The sequence below is a fragment of the Caenorhabditis elegans genome, chromosome X (genome assembly GCF_000002985.6).
Source record: "Caenorhabditis elegans chromosome X".
NCBI lineage: Eukaryota > Metazoa > Nematoda > Chromadorea > Rhabditida > Rhabditidae > Caenorhabditis > Caenorhabditis elegans.
The window spans coordinates 13,532,257-13,558,048 of NC_003284.9; the positions used below are offsets into that span (position 1 = coordinate 13,532,257).

The 25,792-nt window shown below is 35.0% G+C and overlaps 5 protein-coding genes and 6 non-coding genes across 13 annotated transcripts; 7 read left to right on the forward strand and 4 right to left on the reverse strand.

The window, feature by feature from the left end:
- Positions 1-596: 596 nt before the first annotated feature.
- Positions 597-4,203, forward strand: acr-12 (AcetylCholine Receptor; the record flags this gene model as incomplete). Of its 2 annotated transcripts, NM_077861.6 has the most annotated exons (12): positions 597-939; positions 1,279-1,401; positions 1,459-1,568; positions 1,615-1,717; positions 1,770-1,872; positions 1,930-2,119; positions 2,174-2,315; positions 2,369-2,559; positions 2,961-3,063; positions 3,116-3,253; positions 3,301-3,468; positions 3,859-4,203. In NM_077861.6, the coding sequence occupies 12 exons, from the start codon at positions 787-789 to the stop codon at positions 4,054-4,056; spliced, it is 1,722 nt and encodes a 573-aa protein (NP_510262.1). The 2 variants fall into 2 exon arrangements, with proteins under 2 accessions (NP_510262.1, NP_001300370.1); NM_001313441.4 differs by lacking the exon at positions 597-939 and having other exon boundaries at positions 1,399-1,401; positions 3,859-4,056.
- Positions 4,204-4,669: 466 nt separating this feature from the next.
- R01E6.14 lies at positions 4,670-4,818 on the reverse strand. Its single transcript, NR_072422.1, has one exon. It is a non-coding gene; the product is annotated as an Unclassified non-coding RNA R01E6.14 (non-coding RNA).
- R01E6.5 (Histidine-rich glycoprotein-like) lies at positions 4,803-5,853 on the forward strand. The gene is made up of 3 exons (NM_077862.6): positions 4,803-4,866; positions 4,943-5,358; positions 5,406-5,853. The coding sequence occupies exons 1-3, from the start codon at positions 4,841-4,843 to the stop codon at positions 5,699-5,701; spliced, it is 738 nt and encodes a 245-aa protein (NP_510263.1). The 5' UTR covers positions 4,803-4,840; the 3' UTR covers positions 5,702-5,853.
- Positions 5,854-7,776: 1,923 nt separating this feature from the next.
- On the forward strand, positions 7,777-7,917 carry R01E6.19. Its single transcript, NR_072423.1, has one exon. It is a non-coding gene; the product is annotated as an Unclassified non-coding RNA R01E6.19 (non-coding RNA).
- Positions 7,918-10,317: 2,400 nt separating this feature from the next.
- cah-4 (Alpha-carbonic anhydrase domain-containing protein) lies at positions 10,318-12,343 on the forward strand. 2 transcript variants are annotated; one of them, NM_077863.9, is made up of 6 exons: positions 10,318-10,373; positions 10,977-11,047; positions 11,133-11,232; positions 11,284-11,498; positions 11,752-11,979; positions 12,027-12,343. In NM_077863.9, exons 1-6 carry the CDS (start codon positions 10,370-10,372, stop codon positions 12,114-12,116), a joined length of 708 nt encoding a protein of 235 aa, NP_510264.1. In that variant the 5' UTR covers positions 10,318-10,369; the 3' UTR covers positions 12,117-12,343. The 2 variants fall into 2 exon arrangements, with proteins under 2 accessions (NP_510264.1, NP_510265.1); NM_077864.7 differs by lacking the exon at positions 10,318-10,373 and adding an exon at positions 10,777-10,920.
- A 129-nt stretch (positions 12,344-12,472) lies between these two features.
- odr-1 (guanylate cyclase) lies at positions 12,473-18,734 on the reverse strand. Its single transcript, NM_001375164.2, has 22 exons — positions 18,405-18,734; positions 17,866-18,172; positions 17,744-17,818; positions 17,601-17,697; positions 17,361-17,533; positions 17,242-17,313; positions 16,861-16,984; positions 16,612-16,763; positions 16,220-16,313; positions 16,104-16,176; positions 15,830-15,911; positions 15,485-15,775; positions 15,361-15,432; positions 15,135-15,309; positions 14,707-14,898; positions 14,487-14,655; positions 14,298-14,438; positions 13,674-13,797; positions 13,559-13,627; positions 13,364-13,510; positions 13,093-13,318; positions 12,473-12,690 (listed from the first exon to the last, which is right to left on the reverse strand). The coding sequence occupies exons 1-22, from the start codon at positions 18,566-18,568 to the stop codon at positions 12,566-12,568; spliced, it is 3,144 nt and encodes a 1,047-aa protein (NP_001362115.1). The 5' UTR covers positions 18,569-18,734; the 3' UTR covers positions 12,473-12,565.
- Positions 17,376-17,396, forward strand: 21ur-10724. Its single transcript, NR_072424.1, has one exon.
- Positions 18,735-20,082: 1,348 nt separating the features above from the next.
- Positions 20,083-23,910, reverse strand: glb-20 (GLOBIN domain-containing protein). Its single transcript, NM_077866.4, has 8 exons — positions 23,811-23,910; positions 23,614-23,762; positions 23,451-23,565; positions 22,771-22,893; positions 21,541-21,693; positions 21,148-21,303; positions 20,830-21,034; positions 20,083-20,363 (listed from the first exon to the last, which is right to left on the reverse strand). The coding sequence occupies exons 1-8, from the start codon at positions 23,898-23,900 to the stop codon at positions 20,305-20,307; spliced, it is 1,050 nt and encodes a 349-aa protein (NP_510267.2). The 5' UTR covers positions 23,901-23,910; the 3' UTR covers positions 20,083-20,304.
- On the forward strand, positions 22,977-23,126 carry R01E6.11. Its single transcript, NR_072425.1, has one exon. It is a non-coding gene; the product is annotated as an Unclassified non-coding RNA R01E6.11 (non-coding RNA).
- Positions 22,998-23,147, reverse strand: R01E6.16. Its single transcript, NR_072426.1, has one exon. It is a non-coding gene; the product is annotated as an Unclassified non-coding RNA R01E6.16 (non-coding RNA).
- A 240-nt stretch (positions 23,911-24,150) lies between the features above and the next one.
- Positions 24,151-24,317, forward strand: R01E6.15. The gene has a single exon (NR_072427.1). It is a non-coding gene; the product is annotated as an Unclassified non-coding RNA R01E6.15 (non-coding RNA).
- Positions 24,318-25,792: the final 1,475 nt, after the last annotated feature.

Genomic DNA, 25,792 nt, shown 5'->3' on the forward strand with positions numbered 1-25,792 from the left:
GAAATCTTTGTTACTGACTTATCAAAAACATAAATGTGATAAATCTTGAGTAGCTAATGTAAGAAGTCCCCTGAAATCATTTGATTTTCTAAAACAGATTTTTGATACTAAAAAATCAAATTCACTCAAAAAAAAAATTAACTAAATGAATTGTAACTTTTATTTTACATTTTAGTCTGAAAATTTCGCGGTTACAGCTTGAACTTTAAATTCGAACTTGTGTTGTGCAAATTTTACCCATTGCCAGATGTGTGATGGCACATCGCACACGCTTGAATGTCATAACATTTTAATCCGCATAATAATGACATTTTCATGAATCCAATCTTCATTGCAAGTTTTTCAATTTTCAACAGCACCAAAACTGCATCCTCTTGTCTTTTTACTTTCGCCATCAAGAGGAATGATCAAGAGACGCGTCGGCTGTTCCCCTCGTAATTCCCAAAATCCATAACCGGAGAACCGCGACGTTTCCTGCTCTCTTGTCGACGTTTTCTTCTTCTTCTTCTTCTTCTTCTTCTTCTTCTTCTTCTTCTCCCCTATCTTTTTCCTACTCGTCATGTTCTGAGGGGCCCCCCTACTCTTCTGCATCTCCTTTTGGGCCCGTGCGCATCTCTTCCGCTTCTCGTTTTTGGCCTTCAACAACGGCTACTGCTCTTTCTGTGTGCTCCATTTATTTGAGCAGCCACACTTCTGCTCCCTCATATTTTGTCTTTTTCTTAGTTCGTCGTCAGTTTCGAAACGAAACTCTGTCTTGACCCCCCCCCTGAAAACATTCTGAATGTGATGCTCTATAAAAAACGTTTACAAATGTTCTCATTCAATTGGGCACTAATCCTATTGGTCGCAGTCGGCGGAACTAATGCGTTTAAGATAAAACGGACCGCAAAGGACTTGGAGAGCCAGCTTTATGAGGATTTGCTCTTCGACTATAATAAGGTTAGTTGCATGAATTGTGTTTTTTACGAGCAAGAAGTATTGCGTCCAAGGTTATTATTAATAATTCAGTTCTGTATCAAATTTCGTATTTCTTTCAAAAATTAATGTGAAATTGTCATTTCTTCCGAATGAATTACTGATTTTTCAAAACGTTTTTTAAATGTCATACTGAAAATAGATAAACTATATTGTATTATAACACCGTTTTTTCCAAATTTCTGGATTTTTGAAATTACATTGTCTTACCGCTCAAATATATCAAATGATTGAGATTTGTACACAACAACTCTGCATTTTCAAGTAATAAAATATTATAAAATGTATTTCCGCTATTTGTAGGTACCTCGGCCTGTTAAAAACAGCTCTGACATTTTGACAGTTGACGTTGGTGCTTCTCTCATTAGAATCATCGATGTTGATGAGAAAAACCAAGTGCTCACCACAAACTTGTGGCTAGAAATGGTAAGTTTTAATTTTACAACTTGAAAAAAGACTACATCTAATTAAACTTTATTGGAGAAATGGAACGACGCAAAGCTAACATGGACACCTGAAAAATACGGTGGTTTGAAGACACTTCACATTCCAAGCGACTTTATTTGGACTCCTGATCTAGTGCTGTACAACAAGTAAGCACCTCTTTTCTAGTAGTTAAAAAGTGCAATTTCTTTCCAGCGCAGCAGGAGACCCCGACATCACAATCTTGACCGATGCGTTGGTGACATTTGAAGGAAACGTTTACTGGCAACCGCCCGCTATTTACAAGTCGTTTTGCCCGGTTTGAAAAAATGAAAAAAAAAACATATTGCAAAAAATGAGGGAAAATTCAGATTGATGTTACATGGTTCCCATATGACTCTCAAAAGTGTGAAATGAAATTCGGAACATGGACGTATACGGGTAGATATGTGGATTTGAAGCAACTTCCACAAGGTAAATTCAGCTGGGCTGAAACAATTCTTTTCTTATACCTTGGATTACTTGTTACAGAGGAAGTCGTTACAATCACAAAAGACGATAATGATGTAGAGTTCATGCAGCAAGGCATGGATTTGAGCTTCTTCTACCGCTCTGCTGAGTGGGATTTACTATCCTTGACATCCGAACGGCATTCTGTTCTATATGCGTCTTGTTGTGGTCCTGAAAAATACGTCGATATTACTTATTATTTCGGACTACGGTTAGTTTGAATTATTGCAGCCTTAAAAATTTAAATATAATATTTCATTTTCAGGCGGAAAACTTTATTTTTCACGTGCAACTTGATTCTTCCATGCTTTTTGATTTCTATCTTAACCACATTTGTATTCTACTTGTCTGATCATAAAATCACATTTTCCATTTCTATTTTGGTTACATTGACTGTGTTTTTCTTGGTTAGTGGTTTTGAACCCGAGACTTTTCACGTTTGTTAAATTTGAACTTTCAGGTTCTCATTGATTTAATGCCACCTACAAGTTTAGTGATACCAATGTTTGGAAGATATCTCATCACTACTATGATTCTGGTCGCCTTGTCAACAGTGGTATCTGTTATCACAGTAAACTTTCGGTTTCGATCTGGAAGTGCTCACAAAATGTCACCGTGGATTAGAGCAGTTTTCTTGAAGTTTCTCCCAAAGTATGTGTTTTTTTTATATTTAAAAGTGGCTAGCACAAGATCTTTAGAGTAATTGAAAAGGTTTATCAAACTGCAATGTGATAAAAAATATTTGCCGGCTTTTCAAAATTCGTCAAATATGAGTTACACTCACTGGCGCTAGTGTATTGCGTGTCCTCATTGTTGAAATTAGATTAATTTATAATTAATTTCTCCATTCAAATTAAACGTGATTAAGGTTTTCACCGTTTAAAACTGCTTGTTCTTAAGCGTATAAATACAAAAACATTCCGTACGTTTTTATTTTTCATAACTTAATACATAGACTTTTTCCTGAAAACATCACAAAAAATAATTTCAAAAACCCAACAACAAAAACCTGTGTATAGTTTTGTCTTCGATAGAAATTTATCAATCTTCAGAATCTTGCTGATGTCGCGACCCGAAAAAGGCGAAGTGACCAAACAACCACCACTAGTGAATGCGGCAAGTTTGGTGGGCTCCAACTATGCAACAGCGGCGAAGGTAACAACTATACAATCAAATTTGTTTGTCAAACAAGGCGTTGAATATTCAGGCGGCTAACGAGTATCGCAACAAGGCCAAAGGAAAGAACAATGATTTGATGAGCTTAAGAGGGAAGCCAAGCTCACAAGCTGTTTTGAATAACACATTCGATATGAGGATGAGGAATAATGATAGTACGGTGGAGAATGTTAGTAGACAGTGGTTTCTTAAAAACTACAAGTATTGATTTTTCAGAGACTGAAGCCGTATTTATGTGCTCAAAATAATAACGCGCCAACGGTGGCGTTTAGGAAAACCAAACGACAAAAAAGCAAATCGGTTGATGATGTGGTTTTTATGAACTTACTGAATCAAGTGAGGTTCATTGCAGAGCACTTCCGACATAATGAACTGGAAGGGGAGGTGAGAATTGCGCTGTACTTAAACTCTGTTTTGTAACAAAACATACCATGTGTTCAAAAATCAATTAGAAAACATTTAAAAGTTATGAGTGATAGAAACAATGAAATACAAATTTCAGGTCAAGCATATTTGCTATATGTCCAGGTTTAAGGAGAAATAACGAAGTAACGTTTTTCTAAAAGCGATAAAAGCACACGACAGCCGTTCAAATTTAAATACAAATTTTCAAAACTTTTTTTTGCTGTAGACTTTAGTTATTTGTTAGTTTGATCGTAAAATACTAAAACATCTATTTCCAAGGTTCGCACTTTCTGTTTCCGGAAAATGCGGACCTGTGGCGTCATGGAAACATTACTGCGAATCAAAATTAGATAAGAATTTTTATTGCAGATTTCGGATGATTGGACATTTGTCGCAATGGTCTTGGATCGGCTATTCCTTATCATTTTCTCAGTGCTCAATGTAGGAACAGTCTTTATAATTTTGGAGTCACCGTCTCTATACGACTATTCTAAACCGATGAACATCACTGTGCCCAACAAGCCGTTAGGACAAGCTAATTTTTACAGTTCATGGAACTTGAAGTGATCAAAACTTATTGAATATGTTTTACCAACTGATAATACGGTTTTTGTTTTACAATTATAAATTTAGCTTAACCTTTTTTCCAAATAACAATACATATACATTTTATTAAACAGAATTATACAGAATGGAAGAGAAATGAATTATTTTTTCATATTATTTTAGAAAAAAACAAGAAACAAGTTAGAAAAACAACGATGATACGGATGTTTTAAACAAAAGTATTTCTAGGAGGGTCTGCTTCAATAAAATCAAAGTGCTAAAAGTACCCCATCTAAAAATATATTTCTTGCCGCTTCGATAGATCTAGTTGGCCAAACAGGAAATTTGAGCAAAATTTAGTTTTTTTTTTCTAATTTCAACAACATCATCCTCATCAACTAAAGAAAAAAGAACAATATTAGATGTCTCAAATCAAACAAAAAAAGTGACTTGGGCAATACATACAATGAATCCAGAAAGTAGCAATAGGGCAAGGAAAAAACGGTGCGTCAAGGAAGAATAGTGATGGGAGGGAAGAATGGAGACTCGATGGTTGTAGTGAACATGCCAGGAAAACCGGACTGTGCAGAAGGCGTTGGGGCGAGGAAAAAGAGGGAGAGAAAAGCAATGCAAAAAACAAAGGATATGGGTCGGAGAAAAAACTAAATAATAATAGTACAAATCGCAGTAGATACGACCTCGGAGACAAGTATAAAAGCGGCGGGTGCCGGCGTCCAAGGCATCCAGAACTACAATGTTCACTACTTCCCAACTCATCTGCTCTTCTTTGCTTATTGCATCGCTCATGGCGAGCCCCATCAGCCATTCTAGGTGAGCACTTTTTTTTTCAATTTTCAATTTTATTCTTAGAAAAAAACAATCCGTGTATCAAAAAAAAATATTCCAGCCATGAAAATGCGTCCGGCAAATACGGATATGGGGATGAGTCCCAACATGGAAAGAACTTCCACCAGAAGGCAGAACATTCCGGGCATGAAGCGAAGGAAAAGGGCTACTCTCAAGATGGAAAAGCCGCTGACCACGACGCGCTTCACAAGGACGCTGCCGAGCACAAGCAAAACAAAGAGGCTCACCAATCTGGATCCGGTAACAAGTACGTCGATGATGCCTCGAACTACAACAAGGATGTGAAGACCAAGACTTTCGGATTCTTCGACTACCGTTACGTTCAACCACAATACCACATGGAGCAGTACCATACCGATGAGAAGCACGCCAACAAGTATGCCGGAGATGAGCACAACGCCGGGCAACAGCACAAGGACAACGGAGGATACCACGCCGACGGACACCAAGGATACGGTAAGACTATATCTTTCACAAACACTTGAGCATGGTTTTGTATTCAGACAAGGCACAAGAAAAGCACGGAGCTTCCCACACCAACTACGGAAACGAGGACGCCGGACACAAATCCAAGTACGACGACAACGAGGGCAAATACGGAGACCACACCGATGGATACTACAACAAGGGATACGACAACTACGGACAAGGACACGACTCCGAAAGCTACCAGCCATCTTACTACCAACCGAAGCCAAAGTACTACGGAGGACACCAATCCCACTACCAACCATCCGCCAGACACTCAAGCCCATACCAAGGTGACCAATACTACGGATACGAGGCCCCACACTACTGAGCACCAGCCTGGAGCAGTTTTTGAACTTTTCTAATTTCGTTTTCTTTTAAGATTTTGATATGATTGCACACTGTGCTCTATCACCGTCTTGAAAATTTTTCAATTTCTTGTCTTTTCATCTTTTCGGGAATAAAATTGTAGTGGAAATCAAAAAAAACGGTTTTCTGAATTGCATTATAAAACATGAGAATTAAAACACAAAGTTCTCAAAAAAAAAATGTTAAAACCAGTTTCAATAATAATGAGTGTACCGAAATAATTAGAAAAAGTAGTTAAACGTATGTGGTAAAAAGAACAAATGTTCGAATAAAAACGCGAACAAATTTTATCAGCTATCTTTTTTAAGTTTGATTGAAACAATTTTCAGTTTTCATAAACTTACAATTTCTTTTTTTTACAGTGGCTTCTGTAATTATTTTTAAAATTTGATCTGCTCAGAGCATTTCTATTAACCCCTGTAGACCTGATGAGCACCAACATGGCCTAATATAAATTTCTTGGCTCCCACGTGACTAAACACTGGTGTTATAATAAATTAAAACATATCATTATGATACGGTTGTCTGAAATAACGTGGGAGGCGGGATTCCGTGGTTGACCTAGTTGCCTGAATTGTTAAGTACAAAAGTAAAACTAGTACCTCACAAGGTACGGTGTGGCAAAATCTGGAATTATTCTTTTAAAAAATTCCCCTTTGTCGTAAAGTTTTATATTTTTCGAAATTTAAACCAAATACTTCAAACATTCTAAAACATTTTTAGACATCTAGAAAACAAAAGACCAGCTATACATTTTTTCTAAGTTAAACAACAGATGAAATATATACAAATGACATTTTTATAATTATCAATTTTATTCAAATAAATGGTCTTACTTTCTCCATAACTCAATTTCCAGAAATGTTCCTGTTCCAGAAACATTAACATAGACTTCAATTATTTTCCCCCAAATATTTCATTGTAGGGGCCTTCCAGAATAAAAAGGAACTAAAGCCATCTGCTAAATTTTGTCAAATTTTTCTCACATTTCATAAAGTTCGAAAGTAAACATTAGTTTATCCAAGCAGTTCTGCAAATAACTTTTCAATCAGAGAAACTGTCAAAAGTTATGGAGTTTAATAAGAAGCTCTCAATTTTTGCTCTTTTGGTAGGACTATATAAAAGACTGACGTTTCTGAAAAGTTTCCGACCTCAATACATTTAATAAACACGAATCAGAGAATCTTCGAATTCTATTAAACCAAATAGTTCGTTTTGCAATTTAGTAAAATTTGATGTTCAATTATGTAGTTTGCTTCTCCCAACTATTTTAATAACCAATTAATTGATTTCAACATATCAAATCAAGCCAAGTCTAAGTTGAAACAATTTTTTAAAACATTTATTATGTACGGGCTGGGTGGCTTAAACATATAATTTCTACATTTGGAATACTCTTATCAAATCCCTTGCCCCCCTCTCAAAAATGACCTTACTCTTTGAAAACTTGTTTTTGAACTTTTATAATAAATATCTGCTGATTCAAACAAATTTGCACACCAATAGGCGAAAAATATTTTCTTGAAATCGTATTAATGGAATTCCTTTATGTAAAGCAAACATTTTGAGAAATCACAAGACCAATTACATCTTAGAAATTTTATTGTTGAATTTAAAATCGGTTTGCAAAATTCTGGAAGAATTAAATATTTTCTACAAGTTTATGTCGCGATCAACATTTTCTCATTTAGACTTTTTAACAACATTAGTTAGGTAAACAGTTGCTGACCCCCCCCCCTCGCTGCAAACTTATCAAAAACTGTCATTCATATTTACTTTTCCCTCACAGTTTCATACCTACTAAGACAGGTTTTTTTTCTCATTTTTGAACAAACAAGTTCAATCAAAAATCAATGGTTCAAAGATAGGATCAATGTGAAGATCAAATCATCCAATTGGTTGTTCTCTATGTCCATTCAATCTTCAACTTTTTCTTCGACACATTCTTTAAGAGGCACGTGACTCATGTTGATACCGATCCCTTTTCTCGAAATCATCATATTTGTAACGCTACAATAGTTTTTGAAATGATACGATCTATGATATTGTGTGCGAAGGCCCCCGGGTGTGGGGGTAGGAATAAATAATGGTGTTAGGAAAAATGCAAACATTGGCGTTCAAGTCCGACAAAAAAAAGTCGGAGAACAGGGAACAGGGCGTCATATCGTGATGTCATTTATGATAAGAAAGTATGGCGGCCAGTTCTAAAGGCAACGGATTTTTTCTATCACCTTTCGGAGCAGTGAAAAATTTTAAAAATGTATGCCCTACTCGTCAAAAATACAATGTAATCGTTGAAAATGAAATTTTTTTTTCAAACTTTCTCAGACTCCAATTATTTCCTGTAAACTGTAGACTAATTCAAAGTTCATATGTCTCAAATACTCGCCAAGGAATAGTATTACAGTAATCTACAGTATAACCTACGTTTCTAAACAAGCTACACATTTTACTTTTCTCATATTGAACGGTCAAAGATGTTTTTTTTTTCGAAAAGGGAACTAAGAAAATTTAAAGTGAACTAATTGCTGATAGGATCAGGATTACGTTGCTAATTTGACTGAAAATTGTCGAACATAAGTTGATGTGATTAGAAACTCGAAAAAGTACATGCTCAGGTAGTGATGACGCTGTTTGTCAAAAAATTTTAGAATAGAAAACAGTAACAAAAAAATTAATTAAAAAGCATTCAATGTCCTTTCATTTTTAAGTTTTCAAATTTATACAATTTTATTTTTCGAATGGAAAGAGATCTGAAGTTGAAATAAATGTGAATCAAAAAACGGTATAATTTGAATGAAATATTAACAGTTAGTATTTTTGATAGCATCAGTGGATAAATTATTTAGATACTAGTGATACTGCTGAAGATATTAATCGCAATAAAACTTTTCGAAAAATTTTGGAAACTGTATTATGCACCGTCGAAAAAGTGGCATTACTCTGTTTTAACGTGTTAGCGTGTCTACAATTTTCATATTCAAATTATGTCTATTGGTGAAACTTTGCCTTGAAGTATCAAAAATTGAAACAATGCCAATTTACCAAAACTTTGATTGAAATTTTTTTAAAGATTAAAACTTGTAGAGCGTTTTATCGTTCAGGATTCTGTATGCATACGCTTCCTTTATGTGCTTCTGATTTTTCGATTTTCACTCTTGGTTCATACAATTTTAACTTTAAAATTACGTTTTTGTATTCAAATCCTTTGATCTTTGTCATGAAAAATTTAAATGCCATAACCCCCGCGAAAAGACTCCCCAATACCAGGTATTAATGTATGCAAAACCCATAACAGTCATTTTTGCGCCCTTTTTCCCAAGTTCTCCACACCATTCCTAAACACACAAGCGCACGTACAGGCCCCTGATCTCTGTCAGAAGGGCACCCGGCTCCGCCCCCAGTCAACCACTGTACACTATAAATATTGCAAATTCAGATGGCGAAGAAGAGAGGAGAGGTGAAAAGAAAGAAAACATCGGGAGAAGATGATGATCTTGATGCTGATGGTTTCATTCATTTCACTGACACCATCATTCTTTTCGACGCGACGTTGATTCTAACGTTTAGAGATGAGACCATCTCTCAATTTATAATTGTCCACTATCGACACCGTTTTCTATTGATAACTGATAAACTATTGCAAAGATCACTACCCTTCCTTGTTTGCTCCATTGCAAGTGTTTAAGTGACATTAGGTGATCATATATACTTATTCAAACCATTTCATATTTTCAAATATTTTTGAATAAAAACCCAGTATTTTGAACATATATATTTCCGGTTCAATTGTTGCAAGAAGTTGAGAGTTCAAAAGTTAAAGGAACAAATGCGTCAGAGTTTTGCCTAGTCCAAAAACGATTCAGAACATCAGTGAATTTCGACCATTTTTTTCACTTTTTCTAGTAGAGAAAGGGTTATTGTAGTTTTAATTTTTTTTTAATTTTTCAATGTAAAACTATGAGGTATTTTACATGTACATAGCAGTAATTGTTTTAACGTTATATCTCCCTTAATCTAGTAATGATATTTTGGATGAAGTTCTGATATTAAAGTATTTTTTGATCTATCACTTAAATATTTTTAAATCATTTTGATAGGGATCTTTACCGGTTTTTTTTAAATTTAAAACTGTGTGGATCCGAGTAACAATTCTCTCATTAAGTCAAAACGTTCTAGTTCCTTACTTACCAATAGAAATACTACAGTTTAACGAAATACTCTTGGAGAAATGTTATCAGTAGTTTATATAAACCACTCATTAGATTTTTAAACCGTTTATTAAAATTTACCAAGCCTCTAATTAATCACTTGCTATAGTTCCCTGTTTCATAAAAAAAGGTGACTCATTTCTGAAGAAGTATTTTTTTAGTCAGCTTTGAAAATTTTGAAGCGAAAAAACAGACCTTCTTATCAATTCGTACCAAATCGTTCAAGGTCGTCGTCTGCTGCTGGACTTTTGCGTGTTTTTCGCCAAAAACTGTTTGAATATTCTAGACATTTTTTTCTGCGTATTCTTTTTTTACTACTACTTCGCAAATTTCTTATTCAAAACTTTTCCCTAACAAATTTTTTCAGATATACATACATAACGATCTTCTCACTGACCAAAAGACCGACGAAAGAAAAAATGGGTAAGTTGATCATTTTTTGATTTTGCGCTAGCTATCATAAGTTCCAAATAATTTTCTCACGTAATGATTTTCTCGCTAAACGAGATTTATTACTTTTTTCTACTTTTCTCTTTGACTAGAACGCTATTATTTCAATTTAGGATATAGGAGCCAAAGATATCCCCCTTCCGCTTGCACTTCTTTTTGTCTGACCTCTATTTCTTCTTTTATTTTTTCTTTGGTTCCGTCTTGGAAAAAAGAGAAAAAGAAAAAGAAGAAAAAAAGAAAATAGTAGGGTGAGGGAAAATAAAGGAGAGAGAAATTTGGGTAGCAAAACAACTTTCTCTCTCACTTTCGTCCTCTCTCTCTCTCCCTCATTTTCCCCAGCTCGCATGTGAACCAGACTCAGTTTTACTTTTTCGCTTTTCGATGGCACCTCCACAAGTAAGAAGGTCCGCTAGGTTAAGCAAGAGATGCCAAGAAGAAAAGGTTAAGCTTCAGAAGAAAAATGTCGGATTTAAGGCAAAATCTAAGTCGGCTAAAAAGAGTAATAAGAAATTCAAGAAAGGTATTCAAAAACGCAGAGATCATCTAGAGAACGATTAAAATTGACAACTTTTTTAGCTGCCGCTCAAAGACAAAGCCCAATTGACATCGTCCCACAACACGTGTGCTGTGACACAGACGTTTGCAAGGTTTGTTTTTTTAATATTCATTAAATAAATTTGGATATCTGAAAAATCATGAAAATACAGAAAGTAATTAAGTTATAATTTTTAGGCTGATGCCTTGAACATTGACTACAAATCAGGTGACTGTTGCGATGTCCTTGTCTCCGAAGGAGGTTTCCTTGTGAATGTCAAGAGAAATTGTGGCACATGTGAGTATAACGGATTGAAAATTCAGTCAATGTCATTATTATCAATTCCAGTCCTTACCGCCAACCATTTACCATCATCAAAATTCGCGTTGGCTCAGTTCCATGCTCATTGGGGAAGCAACTCGAAAGAAGGATCCGAGCACTTTTTGGACGGAAAACAACTTAGCGGAGAGGTTCACTTTGTATTCTGGAACACCAGCTATGAGTCGTTTAATGTGGCACTCAGCAAGCCCGATGGATTGGCGGTTGTTGGAGTCTTCTTGAAGGTTTGTGTTAGATTAGGGATTGAGCATTTAAGTTAGTCGCACTACACAAGCCCTGAATTGGTTCTCACTTATAATTAGATCGTACACATATATTTTTTACATCTTGATTTATAATTTAAAAACTAAGAGTAGAATATGAAAAATATCCACAACTTTCCGAAATTTCACAGCCACATATTTTAACCTTCTGAAAAACAGAAAATAAAAAATAAGCACCTGGCAAAACCTAGATAATCATCATATCCCTTTTCAGGAAGGAAAATACAATGACAATTACCATGGCCTGATCGACACAGTGCGCAAAGCCACCGGAAATGCCACACCAATTGCCATGCCAAAAGACTTCCACATTGAGCATCTTCTCCCATCCCCGGACAAGAGAGAATTCGTTACATACCTCGGATCCCTTACCACCCCACCATACAACGAGTGTGTTATCTGGACCTTGTTCACAGAGCCTGTGGAGGTCTCCTTCGGACAGGTGAGCAGCATATACAAAGAAATGGGTTGAACCGCGTGTTTTTTCAGCTCAACGTGCTCCGTAATATCATCCCCGCCAATCATCGCGCCTGCCAAGACAGATGCGACCGTGAAATCCGATCTTCCTTCAACTTTTAAATTTCTTATTTTTTTCCCTTCTCAATGGTTTTTTCTATTTAGTTTTTCTGTACGAGAACAACTCACAATCATCATGTAAAAAACAAGTTCACACCCCCGTGCCGATGTAAGTATGAAACGTCTCTTTCCCCTCAGAACATACATGTACGAAGAAGAGCTTAACACTCTTTTCTGCTTTCTCATTATAAATAATTTAGTATTCAACTGGAATAAAAAGTTTTTCGCTTTCTTTTCATCTGCGAGCTTTGAGTCAGAAGTATTTAGCATGACGTGCGTGTGTGTGAAAAGCGTGCCAACTAGGTTACTGAGCTTTGAGCTGGGAAAATAACTTGGTTTTGAGAGAAAGTAAAAATCTGTTTTATGAGCAAAAATATTTTATTGGTCAAACCAAAATAAAAAAGATAATGAGAAGAGTAGAGAAAAACATTGAAAAATTATTAAAATAACCATCACGCCTTCTGCAACGGGACAATTGATCCTCTTCTCAGTGGATTTGGTACCGGCGTCATAGGCGGTAACGGCGGTTCTGTTTCTTCATGCAAATGCTCATTGAGCCAGTAGCAATTAACTTCTCCTGAAAAATGGAATTTCTTGAAAAAAAATCAGTGTGTTTGTTAAACAGAAATAATAAAGTGTCTTGAGCTGAATGAATTGAACTAAACGGTATTCGAGTGTCAAAGCCACATTTTCAAAACTCAATTTTAATGTTCTTTAAACGTTCGTTCCACTTCCACTTCCACTTTTGTTCGAATGATCATCGATAAAAACTTCATGAGCAAGTAATTAATTAAAATATGAGTTGCGTAACAAGCAATGAGATATTACAATGTAAAAAAATTCAGTGGCACTATGTTTTTGCTATGTTTATCTAAAACCTGTTAAACTGCCCTAATATTTTTTGGCAGCTCATAATATCACAGATCTATAGAATGAGTTTCAAATGTTTCACAGCAAATTTTCAAACGCGCCGCATTACCTTTCCCTTTGACATGTACAATTCCTCTCTTCACAAATTTGTATTCATGTGAATCAAATAAAAGTCTCGCAGTTATTTCACTAGTTTGAATTTGATTTGGCGGACAATTCGATTGCATTCTGGATGCAAAATTGACAGTGTCGCCGAAGAGGCAATACCGGGGTGATCGGATTCCAATCACACCTGCTGCAATTGGCCCGGCGTGAAAACCAATTCTTATCCGGAGCTGAAATCAAAAAAATCACTGGGATTTAAAATTAATCATGCTCACTTTATAGTTCTTGTCATGTTGTAAAACATAAATGTACGATATTTCTCGGATCTCTAGACTTATCTCGGCCACTTCAAATATATGCCTTCCTTCGTTTTCGTGCGGGACACCAGAAGCAACCATGTAAGTTTCCCCTGTTGTTTCAACCTGAAATACAAAAAAAATGTGGAATCAATTGGAAAGTTCCACACTTACTTTATAAGCATCGTGTCTCTTGATTACAGTGTCAAATTGATCATAAATATCATTAAGAAATGCAATTACCTAAAAGACATCTGGCGTAATTTTTCATATTTGTAAGTAATCCTACCTGTTCGGGAGAACTTCGTTTCATTAGTGCATTGAAATCACAAATTTGAACAAACATAACGGTTGCCGATTCATAGCTTCTCGGTGGCATTATGAGTCCATTTTTCAGATCCTTTGCAATACTCCTGAAATTCACACACAGGGATTAACATTATTATTGGATATTGTCTAAATTGTCACATATAGACTTTTAATTGATTTTAATTTTTTTTTCAAACAAAAAACAATATTCATACAGTAGAAATGTAGTGAAACATTAATGAGATATAATTGTTAGGTTTTCTGGAAATTTATTAATTGCAAAAAATCAGATTAATGCATTAATAATTTCAATAAAACAAAAAAATTATAAAAAAAAACTACTGTTGAAAATATCATTTCCAAATTTCAATAAAAACCCATATTTTGTTTATTTCGAGTTTTGCAAAATTGTGATCAATAGTAATATTCTTTAAATGACTGATGAAAGGGATAGTCTCTAAAACGGAAACTTAAAAAAAATTATTTTCGTATTACAAATTGGCATGTTCAGTTTTCTATTACTGAACCCTGGCAACTACCATATTGTATGTGCTCTTTGAAATTGAACCAATGTAATGCTTCTCAATTCGAGCAAACCACTCACGCTGGCAACATTTCATTTAAAAGCCTCATTGTCTGCATTTGTGCATCTGCTAAATCAGCTGTTCTTATTGCAACCATTTGTTCCAGTTCATCCGCATATTTTTCGCTCATCCTGATCATTTGATCTACCAAGTTTCCTTTTCTAAAATTTCCAGTCACGTCGCAATTTTTATTTTATTTAGAAACTTACGACAAAGGGTACACCGTACTAATTGACTCTATCAATTTTTTGATAGTGGGACGTTTATCAGGATTTCGATCCCAGCATTCTTTGCACATTTCAAGAAGCATATTCTCTTGCCGATAATCGTCAGTTATTCGAGGCATATGATTTTCGTTGAGAATTTGTTTTATGAGAGCTGAATTTGAACGACATCAAGGAATACATTCGGAGTTTAGGAAATACTCACTTGCGTTAGGCCGCTCCACTGAATGAATTAAATGGTAGGGGTCTTCGCGTTCAACCATCATATAAAATATCATGCCAACGCAATAGATATCTCCTTTTGGACTACCTCGTACAACTCGCGGTGGTTGTTTTCCAGAATCATCATATTCTCGAATGTGCTCAGGTGGGAAGCAAACATATTGAGGGTAAGTTACTGGAATCGAGAAGTTGGTGTTTAAGTTGCATCGTGCAACGCTGTTTCGCGCAACGTTGTGCGAAAGGTGGTTATTTGGAAGCGGCCGACACGTTCTCGGTTCCGCGCCGCATTATTCATAGCGGCGTGAAGCTGTTTAAGGTGACCCACCGGCCGGCGCCCACATGACAGTCCTACTTTTTTTTAAACAAGACGACAGTTGTTTTTTTTCCATTTCCCACACAAAAGGCACTTACTCATATGCGCTGCCTGCTCTGGAACTTTGATGTTTTCCGCATCTAATTGATCACTCATAAAATTGGAGACTCCATAAAGTGTTAATTTTAAAACCCAATTAATATCTATCAAGCAAGTTGATGCTTGTAAGTGCCCGTGATAGCCGATGGAGGATTTGTGAAGATATTGTAGTCCCTGAAGTGTGAGTTAAGTTAAGAGTTAAGATGTATGGTTCAAAAAGCTTACTTTCAAAATATCTCTCATGAATGCAGACTTAAAAGTGTCATCCATTCCGAAATCGCGGTCTAGACAAAATTCCTGAAAACATATTTTTAATATTTTTTGGATTACCCGGATGCCCATTTATTACCTCGAGTGTTCCTCGTTCAACTAGCGTATGCAAAATTGTCATTGTCATAATGTCATCGTTGACTTGAATCCCATAAAACTTTGCTAAATTATCGTGCTGCAGTTGTTTTAGGCTGTATAAGTAATCCAGCGTAGTCTCGGGAAAGTTAATCTTTCTAATCTGCTTGAACTGCACGTACTCTGCCCGTTGAGTTCCCACCAGAGCATAAGAACCAAATACCCTCCTACGAGAAGTTAACGCGGCTGCGTTGTCGGTGTTGCTTGCACGGTTTTCGAGCTCTCGTTGCATTTTCTGAATTTTCAGTGAATCAGGTGAGAAAATGTAAGGAATGTTGAATTTACTTACGGCATCTGCATTTTTATTTACAATTATTTTAAGTGACTCTTTCGGAACTTTCCATGTAAGTTTGTAGATGTTGAGCTTGTGGCTGTAAACATTAAAGTTTTGTCAGAAAATTGTCTTTGTTTAAACTTTGTTTTCAGGGCAAAATTAAGAGAATCGTCATTAAATTTGAACAAGTGTACTGAAAACAGCTTAGCTAAAACAATTATTTTTGTTCTAAATGAAACCTTTTTTGCATTGAATAAAAAAAGTTCCTAAAGTTTGAGAAAAAACTCACCGTCTCTGCTTAACAATGATCACTATAGCAATGACAATGATCGTGACAATAACCACCGCCGCAATGATGTGAGCTGTAACCTAATAATTATCCTTACTCTCCTTTCCAAGACTTACGAATATAATTTACACATGAACTTTTTGCCACACAATCATCGGGAGGGTCCATGTCCTTCAGAGTCCAGAGTAAATCGGATGTTTTGTTAGGAGACTGAAATGTGGGAATATTTGTAAAAGAAGAAGAAGCACGTAAAAAATTGAAAGATAATTGGTAATTTCGGTATGATTAAATTTTCACTTTTTTATTGATTTTAAGTGAACATGATACACAACTTAAATTGAATTTGTATACTCCCGGGTAAAGTTTTTTATCAAGTCTGAAAACTGAAAACAAGCCCCCTCTCGCTGAGTTGAAGTTGTTATAATATAAAATTATCTGTTAAAAAAACGAAACAAATTTTATCGAAATTGCCAAAAATGCAGTTTTGAAATCTATTCTAAAAACGCACCAATTGAAAACAGTTGTAAGTATCACACGACTTAGCAACAGACTTTAACGTCAATATTGATTCAAACGTCATTTCAGCAGGATTTATTGTAAAAACTGCATAATTTGTTAAAACGGAGCCACTGTTATCAAATGTGAATGTACCATATTTTGCTGGAAAATGAAATTTACTTACTCGGAGATGCTTCGAACAATATAGTAAACAATAGGAAGATAAGAGATAGAGAGAAGCAAAATAAGTAGTACTCACTAGTGACAGCTTTTCCGCTCATTGCAGTATGATAATTATCAGTCTGTGTCTCGGCTCCATTTACTGAGCCGACGCAGTATGCATAACATGCGTGATATATTCGTAAAAATGTTGTGAACTGATCCTGAAAGAAAAGTTATGAATGTGATGAAGTTTTTTAAAGCTTGTGGTAGTTTACTAAAATTTAATCTAAAATTTATTCACGACAAAGAAGGTTTTGTATTGTTCAAAAACGGAGTAGTGAAATTAATATATTGCTTCAAAATTTAAAAAAATGTTTTAACCTAAAATAAACTTCAACTTTTGTTTAACTCTAAGTATTCATTTATGTACCTACATACTTCTTGCACTAAATTGGTTACATTTTTATAACAAACTTACATCTGCCAGATTTGGAATCACATCCTGCATGATACTGAATGCATCTGAATACTGTTCTTGTAATGGTGATATCTAAAAGTAGTTTTTGTGCGTTTCATTGTGTTTCTAAATCTACTGACTATGAAGGCATTTGATCCGTAAAGAAGATTTTTGACATTTGGCTGATTTAGTATTTCATCCGGAGGTTTATTGAGAATTACTACTATTATAAAGCGGAACCCTGATAGTGATCGTATGCCAATATTGTAAAACGCACTGTAGATATCGTAAAAATCAGCGCACACGACAATCACTGAAAAAATGAAACTGTAATTGTATTTCCAAAAATGACGTTAAGAATTCAGAAAAATGAAACCAACTTCTGGCGCCCCGTTTTATTTTCTGGTCAACCTTCGTCCAATCCACATCGTTTTCATCAACTTCTACGTATTCACGGATTTTGAAACTGTTCATTATCTAAAATATTAAAACTATTTGAAATATTTTACATGAAAATAATCACCTCATTATAAGATCTCAAGTCATTTGAAAGAGATAATCCATTCGGCAAAACTTTGACTGACCCCACCAATGTTATCTGTTTTCCGATTTTTTTTTTTGTCTAAAACTTTCATTTTGAATTACCTCAACTTGTTCCAGCTCTTTCATCAGAAAAACCAGAGTTTCTGCAACACCGCCAACGGAAAATTGTGCAACATTTATAACCGATGTGAGCTCCTGCACACCTCGGGCTTCAAATACGGGCTCGTAGCCTATAACTGGCGATTTCCAGATTTCCGCAAAATCACCAATTGTTCGAATATCAGTAGTGCATGTTGGGCCAACAAATACAAAATCTAGTTCTCCTGATGTTCTGGATGCAACTGCGTTGATAGCGTAGGAGGCTGATTTTACACTGTTATCCCCACTACAGCCATGTTGTTGGTTAATTCTGTGGAAAACACCGAATAGTTTTAGTAATATTATTACTGTTAACAATTCCAAATGTTTTCTGGATTATTTTGGTACTATATTGGCTTTTTCAGAACATTTGGCACAAACCTTGTAACTCTATTTTTAACATTTTTTGCTGTCGTTGAAAATGAGCTCAAATTTTTGATGGCATATTTTGAAATTTTTTAAAAATCACTTTTTTAAATATATTTTAAGCCACTAAAACTCACTGTATTGACTTTGTTGTACACTGTCCATTGGCCGTCGCATCTGCCACAGCCGAAGCACACACATTTTGAGCAGAAGGCCAATTATCGAAAAGTATTAATTGAATGCCATCACACAATTCTCGGTGAAGAAAAACAATGACAATTATTAATAAGCTTTTCAGCATTGAGGGTTTCAGGTGATAATAATCAGTAATGAGCTAACTTGTGAGTTCAAGCATGAAAACAAGGGTGCTCACAAGGGATATGAAAAGATCGATAAAGTATATATCAAATATGGCAAGAGTGAATAGGTGGGGGAGAAGATTTTGAAATGAATAGGTATTTAATCATAGAATAGATATGATATTGTTCCAGTTGAATAGCTGACTCAAAACGGATTACGAATCTAGTGGGCTTTGCAATGAATACATGGATTAGTATAGTAGGATTTTTTACCTTCCTTAACTATAAAATCAAGTAGTTCAAAGTAAATTAGATAACTGTACTTGTTACAAATTAATATGACAAACTATAAAATTTTATTGAATAGTTACTGTATGAAGGCAGGTTCTCGAAATTGTTATCTGAAAAAAAATTTGAATCTAACTTTTTTTGAAATAAAGTATGTTGATAAATGCAAAACAATTGATCAGGAAACTGCTTAATGTATTCAGATAGAATTAGTTGTTTGAGCGCATGTGTTTTTTGAATTTAATTTTCAGCTCAATGAAGCATATTTTACTTACCGTTATTCTGATAATCAAATTAAAACTCGCAAGAAATATGATGTTACGAATACACAATACATTTAGCTCATAAATTTTGGGTATAATGCTGGCCAATCAACTACTTCCGGAGCGGATACTCCCACTGAATTTCTGATTACATTTTGTATTGTTATCTATTACAAGAATTGCTTCAATTGTTGGAAACATGTGGTAACAGAAATGTTTTTTTTTCACTTGCCCTGTTTCTTGTAAAGTACGGAAGTTTTACGCGTTGATCATTTTTTCATATTACTGGATGTAATATTGTTTAGCAAAAAGTAAACAAATTATACTTATATATGTTGATACTGTTTTATCATTTCTGCACACGGTGTGAAATTCATTCAATTGAAAGTCTAACTACCGTCTTTCAATATTAGTTTTGCCCCCCTTGCAAGTCAACCGAAAATTAGTCTTGCAGCCTCTATTAGGTCAGCACTGACTTCTCGCCTAACGAGAAATATTTAGTCGAGACTTTAGCAAATTCGTCATTTTTAGCGCAAAGTAAACATGAAAACCATTATTTTTGCATTCAATACTATTTGAGGTAATACAATAATCATTATTAGTTACATTTTCCCCTATATTTCTTATACCCCTTTCATCGTTTTTCTGCACATTTTTGACGCAATTTTTCAAGGTTTTATTTATTTGTTTTGAAAGTCATTGAGTTACCTTATTCACGCATTCATAAAGAGCACACAAGCCCTTTTTATTCCAATAGCGTATTTCTCACGGTTTCCGTTTTTTATAGATGGATCGTTTGATCTCTCTAGTTGGGTTCAATTTAATTTCTTTTTTTCCCTATGTATCAGACTTTCCATATATCATTCAAAAATTTTCGATTCATCTCCAATATATAAAAAAAAAGATTGATGGAAGAATTGCTTCAATTTCCGTTCTGTTTTCTATTTTACAAATAGCACTCGAGCCACCAAATAAAATGTTCATTGCAAAATATAGCCTGATGGCAAGTGTGGAATACGGTTTCACAAGTTTGAAGCGAGAAATAGCAAAATATGAATTGAACAACAGTATGTTTTCCAGGAGAAAATAAGAAAAAAAACAAGGGAAACGGAAAGGAAGAAAGAAAGTTGGTTATTGTAAAAATTTGAATGAGAAATTGTTGTACCCATAATTATATGTTTTATAAATTATTCGAAGATCGGGCGTCTGGTTGTGCTGCTTGTTGTAGAAGACGTTGAAGGAGCGTCTGAAAATACATAGAATTAGTCTTGGAAACGTTTTTAAAAAACGTACTGTTGTATCATTTGAAAACCAAAAAATAATGTTCAAAAAATAAAACAGCGTGAAATTTAAATTTAAATTTTCGCCAAATTCTCCAAATTAAAAATAACATCAAAATTTATCTAAAAAAGGATGTAGGAACATTTCAATATTAATCAATACATATCAAAAATTCCTTCGTTATGTGGCAAAGTGATCTTAAGATACATTTATACTGCTTTCCATAAAGTTTTTAGTGTTTTTTCTTTTTAAGATCTAAAAAATTAAGCAATTCACGCCAGAATTATAAGTTATAATTGTTTAATTGAGCAGGGTTTAATCTAAAATCCAAAGGGCGTGAAAAGCGAAAAACTATATCTTACATTCATGTTTATGCTGTACATTATTATTGTTACTTCAAGTCAAAAATTTCAAAATCTTATTAAACTTACCAGAACCATTTCGTTTGCCGGAATGTGATGTGGACTCAGTGGAATATGTAGACACACTTCGGAGTGTATCTCGCCGGGAGTTTGCTAGAATATTTCTAGGTGTTGCTTCCTCAGTCATTTGAATTGGTGTGCTCTTCGAATGATCCCTCTGACCAAGTAACCCAGCTGCTGTTGTGGCCATGCCATTGCTATGTGACGATGATGGCTGCTTAATCACGATTTTAGAATCTTTGTTTATTTTTTTGCAGCTATTTTTAGTTTGTGCCTATGTTTGGTCTACATGTTCTGACGCTACTTCTATTTGCTCAGACAACCAACCTCATTATTTTCCTCCCTTGAATCCACCGTACTCTGATGTTTTAGCGTTCGCCGTGAACTCATTCGATGACGTCGCAGCTCGGAATAGTATCCGTCACGGACGGATGAGAAAATCATTGTAACTAATGAGGACCAGGCCGATACTGTGTCCGCTGGCTGAAAGTTATCGATTATCAAAATAGCTGAATTGAAGGTTTGACTTTTTCAGCTGTCTTTAATGTCTACACTAGCCCCTTTATATCTAAATTCGTCATGAATTTTTTAAAATATTTCTATGCCTCGAAATCTCATCTTATACTTTTTCATTCATTTTTCTCTCCCCAATAATCCTCATGGTGCTTTTTTACACTTACTAATCCCTTCAATCTGAATGATCTCGAAATTCCTGCTCACCTGATGATTAGCCATGTCTAAAATTACTCCTTCCAGAGTCATCGCATCCGCTACAGCAACCCAGAAATCAGGTTTAAAACCGTACTGTTTTAATTCCACGTGCTCTTCGCCGTACTGCTTTGAGACGCTTTCAATGAAATCGGCATCGTGAATCTGAAAACAAAATACACATTAATTTATGGGTTTTATTTTGACTGATTTCAATTTTGAAGCAGATTGGATAAAAGTGGATTGAAGTTTAATTCTTTTCACTTTAAAAAACTACAGATGACGCTCCTAAAACCAGATTTCATATTGATACTTTATGATGTGTTTTTCTAATTTTTTGATATCTTTTTTCATTTTAAATTTTCACGAAGGGTCTTAATAATAAATGAAATTATCAGGCTGTCGGGAAAGTCCTGTCCTATTTTTCAAAAAGATGGGCGGTTAATTTCTGCAAAGACTTTTTTCTGCTTATCAAACACTAGGAGCCCATAAACTCCAAAATTGATATTCAGCACTCAAGGACAAAACAAAAAATAGGACAGGACTTTCCCGACAGCCTAATACTTGCCGAAACTGATTAAATTAATTCCATTTTTTTTTGTTTGTTCAGGTATTCTTATGATATTTTTTAGAAAATATCACAGTGTAATTTACCACAGAAAAAATTTGTTTTTAGTGGCTTTTGTGTATGATAAAACTATTTTTAGATAGATTTGGAAAGTTTGATAAAAAAAAACTTTAAAGCAAAAATGCCAAGATATTGAGAAGACACTTGCTCGATTTTTCATATAAAATGCATTAATTTTCATTTCATTTAAATGTTTTGAATGTTCCTAACTCTTTCTTTTTTTCAAATAGTTTTTGTTTTTTTTTAAATAATAAAGCTTGATTAAATTATTCAATTTAGTCTCGAACAGTGCCGTATCGCAATAATTCAAAAAACGTTCAAATTTCAAAGTGTTTATTTCATTTGACCCCTCTCCTGTCATCTTTGCTCCATTTTCGTTTTAACATGAAAAATGAGGCCGAGCACAAGAAGAAAGTTCACAAAAAACTTATTAGATCCCCCTTTCGTTTCTTCCCCAGAGGCTATCCAGCATCACTTTCGTTCCAAAAAAGGACCAATTTTTGCTTGACCCGAAACAACACAAGTGACATGAACTTGTCACGGATATCCAGATAGATCCGGAAGCTATTGAGAGATCAGGAAATTATTGGAATTATGAAAAAATGAAAACTGACATGTGCGACAATATCTTCCACGAGCTGTTTCAGTCGATTATTTACAATGGAACTTCTCTCCTTTCCCAAATTCATAATGTACTTTTGGTAGTCCTCTCGTTTTTCGAAAATCCTTTGCACAACCTGAAAAAAATCCATTTTTCATTTCCTGTTTCTCTTTTGATCTTTTTCAATCTGCTCCCCGAGTTTTCAAAGTCGAAAAATGAAAGAAGAGAGGAAATGATAAAGCACACAGATCACGTATCTGTTCTCTGATGAGCTCCTGTCAAAGGTGGGCTTGTGTCGAAAAGTGATGAAGTCGAGACAAAAGTGAGAAAAAGTCGGATGGAGAATGAGGCATGAAAAGAAGATATCAAGATAAAGGGATCGATAAATCTCAACAAACCAAACTACACGACTACTGATAGGGGAGATGTTTTGAAAAATCATGACACAAACTATACTCTGGTCAGGAATCTCCTTATAGGCACGAAAACCCTAAGACCGTCAGCCACTGTGAAATATAACTAAGCCTACTTTACGGAGTAAAAATTTATGACTTTTCACAGGTGGCAAAGTAAATTTGTAATCGTATTTAGGGTGAATACTAATCAACTAATATTTTGAAAATGGCATGTCTAACAGTATACAGATGTATGAGCAAAACACGGTGAGTTCTAAACTAATATGAAGATCTTTACCTTATTTGCAAATTCGGAATGTGGATTCTCAAAGCATTGTGTGATAATTTCTCTACCCTGCGCAGAAATTGGATGACTATCTTTTCTCATGGATTTTGTCCGTGAGATCTCTATGCTGCAACAAATCAAGTCAGTTTTCGTAAACTTGTACAACTATTCTTACTTTTTACTTTCCCGTGAACTTTTCGGCCGATCTTTGTCTTTGATACTGGTGATACTCTTTTGTCTAGATGTGTTCGAAGCCGTCGATGTTGACATTCTTGAGCTTTTGGAGCTCATGTCCATCATGCTCTTGCTTTTGTTAAACTCGCCCTGAAAAAAAAGAAAAACATCAAATGATTGCAGAAAAATGCAACTCACAGAAACTGATGACCTGTTCGGCTTGCTCCGAATCTCCATGGATTCGGATTTTTTGTTGATTCGGGATGAACTCGACGACGAGTTTCCCATTGCGCCGGTTCTGCAATTTATTTTTTTTTACTTCAACGTGAGATTTTGGAAGCAAAATAGAATAGGAAGCCGATTTTTTTTTGGTTTTAGAGAAAAGAAGCTCATCAAAACATGTTTATGATGTGGCGTTGATAAGATGCGGATAAAAAAACAAAACCAGGAGGATAAGCTGAAGCCCATGACCGGAAAAAAAATACTTTAATATAAAAAAAAATCTGGAGATGGCAAACGAAAATTGAAAAAGTACACCAATCATCAGTTCGAAAATTTTTAAGAAAAATGAGCAAGACTGAACGGGGCGGAAAATAGACGAAAAGAAAAAACATGTGTTTGAGATTTTTATAAGCCGTGTGCAAGTGGCTGGTTGTGAAGAGCCTTCCTCTATCTTCTATACGCTATTCGAGAAACATACACACAGACTATATAAGTTAAATATCAATGTCGATTTTCCAATAAGTTTTTTTTTGGAGGAACTGGACACGAGAGAAGATTAACTTTCCTCATGGATTAAAAAATCAGAATGTGGAAAACGACGGAAAAAAAAATGGAAAAATGGCAACCGATGGATTAGGGAAAAAGAAAAGATAGATGAACTACTAGACCTAAAAACTTTGATGCCAAGATGGTGCTACAAAAATAATTTCTTAAAGATTTCTGGCTTTGAATCTCACTGAAAATATATTGAATTTATTTGGGCCTCAATTTAGTTTCAACAAATTAGAAAAAAAAAGTTGTCAGTTTTTTCTGAGGGTACAATACTTTTAAAATATTTGAAGCATATTAAAGTTTAAAAAAAATTAGAGGTTTTTTTGCTAACAAATGGCAAACTAGTGAAAAATTAAAAAAAAATCATTTCAAAAATTAGTTTAAATTTTATTCAATAATCTTTTATGAAAACACTTTAGGTAAAAAATATGTCTTTAAAAAAATAAAATCAAATTTGTTGGGTCTAAATTAAAACTCTAGAAAAAATTTACTGGCGTTGAAATTAAATACTAAGGAGAGACTACATATGTTTTCCAAAACTTGTTGCCCTGTGACGTCAATTAGTAGTGATTGGACAGAGCATTGAAATGAAAGATCCTCTCAAAGTGGAACACTTTTGCCAGGAAAGTTACCAGAGCTGAACATCTTGGAGCTTCTCACTACTAAATATGGGGCGGGGCCCGAAGACATGAGCTCTAAGGTCAGGGCGGGGCCGTGAGGGTATCCTTAGAAATGCGTACAAAAACGAAGCCGTCATGAGCTGTGGCGGCGCCAAGCATCCAGCTTCTGGTTCTAATTTCGTAATTTCTTGGTGCATGACATTGAAAAATGGCATGGTGGATAGATTGATGGAAGTGGGGGCGCATGGGCTCAAAGATAATTGGAGAACAAAAAAATAAAAGAAAAAATGGCGGGAATTTTGTGGAATGAGAAGGAAAATAAAAAAGGACGAATCACAACAATGTCGTCAATGGAAAGGTTTTATGAGCCGCGGAGGAGGAGAATCGAAGAAATGAGGAGATTGGTAAAAATGACACAAAAAGAACGGAGAGGAAACGGAAAGCAATCGGTTGTTGGAAGAAGCTGGATGTGACCTTCGTGCACCCTAAATTAATGGCTGTTGAGGTAAGAGATTATCACGAGGCACACTACTTTTCAATTGGTTGGAATTGTTTTGATAAGATTTTTGATATACAACTTGATATTCGAAAACTTATTTTGCCACTCAATTTTAAAGAAATCATAGAAAATTAGGATTACAAGTCTCAGAATAACTTTTGTTTATTGAAGAGCCTGGATTGGTGGAGCACTGTCGTGATTAACTTCTTGTACAGTTCAAAATTCAATAATTTTCAAAGCGTCTGAGAAATCTCAAATTCCAACAATTCTACTAAATACCAAAGTTC

What these genes read in the sequence shown, in the direction of transcription:
- cah-4 (NM_077864.7), top strand. Translation starts at nt 10,782, where the DNA reads ATGGCACCTCCACAAGTAAGAAGGTCCGCTAGGTTAAGCAAGAGATGC. An exon ending in TAATAAGAAATTCAAGAAAG is followed by an intron (nt 10,921 to 10,976) that starts GTATTCAAAAAC and finishes CAACTTTTTTAG; the next exon opens with CTGCCGCTCAAAGACAAAGC. An exon ending in TGGAGGTCTCCTTCGGACAG is followed by an intron (nt 11,980 to 12,026) that starts GTGAGCAGCATA and finishes GTGTTTTTTCAG; the next exon opens with CTCAACGTGCTCCGTAATAT.
- odr-1 (NM_001375164.2), bottom strand. Translation starts at nt 18,568, where the DNA reads ATGCTGAAAAGCTTATTAATAATTGTCATTGTTTTTCTTCACCGAGAA. An exon ending in ACTTGAGATCTTATAATGAG is followed by an intron (nt 17,698 to 17,743) that starts GTGATTATTTTC and finishes TTAATATTTTAG; the next exon opens with ATAATGAACAGTTTCAAAAT. An exon ending in TTGAACGAGGAACACTCGAG is followed by an intron (nt 15,433 to 15,484) that starts GTAATAAATGGG and finishes ATATGTTTTCAG; the next exon opens with GAATTTTGTCTAGACCGCGA.
- R01E6.5 (NM_077862.6), top strand. Translation starts at nt 4,841, where the DNA reads ATGGCGAGCCCCATCAGCCATTCTAG. An exon ending in AGCCCCATCAGCCATTCTAG is followed by an intron (nt 4,867 to 4,942) that starts GTGAGCACTTTT and finishes AAAATATTCCAG; the next exon opens with CCATGAAAATGCGTCCGGCA. An exon ending in CGACGGACACCAAGGATACG is followed by an intron (nt 5,359 to 5,405) that starts GTAAGACTATAT and finishes TTTTGTATTCAG; the next exon opens with ACAAGGCACAAGAAAAGCAC.
- glb-20 (NM_077866.4), bottom strand. Translation starts at nt 23,900, where the DNA reads ATGGGAAACTCGTCGTCGAGTTCATCCCGAATCAACAAAAAATCCGAA. An exon ending in TGGAAGATATTGTCGCACAT is followed by an intron (nt 21,694 to 22,770) that starts GTCAGTTTTCAT and finishes TTTTGTTTTCAG; the next exon opens with ATTCACGATGCCGATTTCAT. An exon ending in CAAGGGAGGAAAATAATGAG is followed by an intron (nt 21,035 to 21,147) that starts GTTGGTTGTCTG and finishes GTGATTAAGCAG; the next exon opens with CCATCATCGTCACATAGCAA.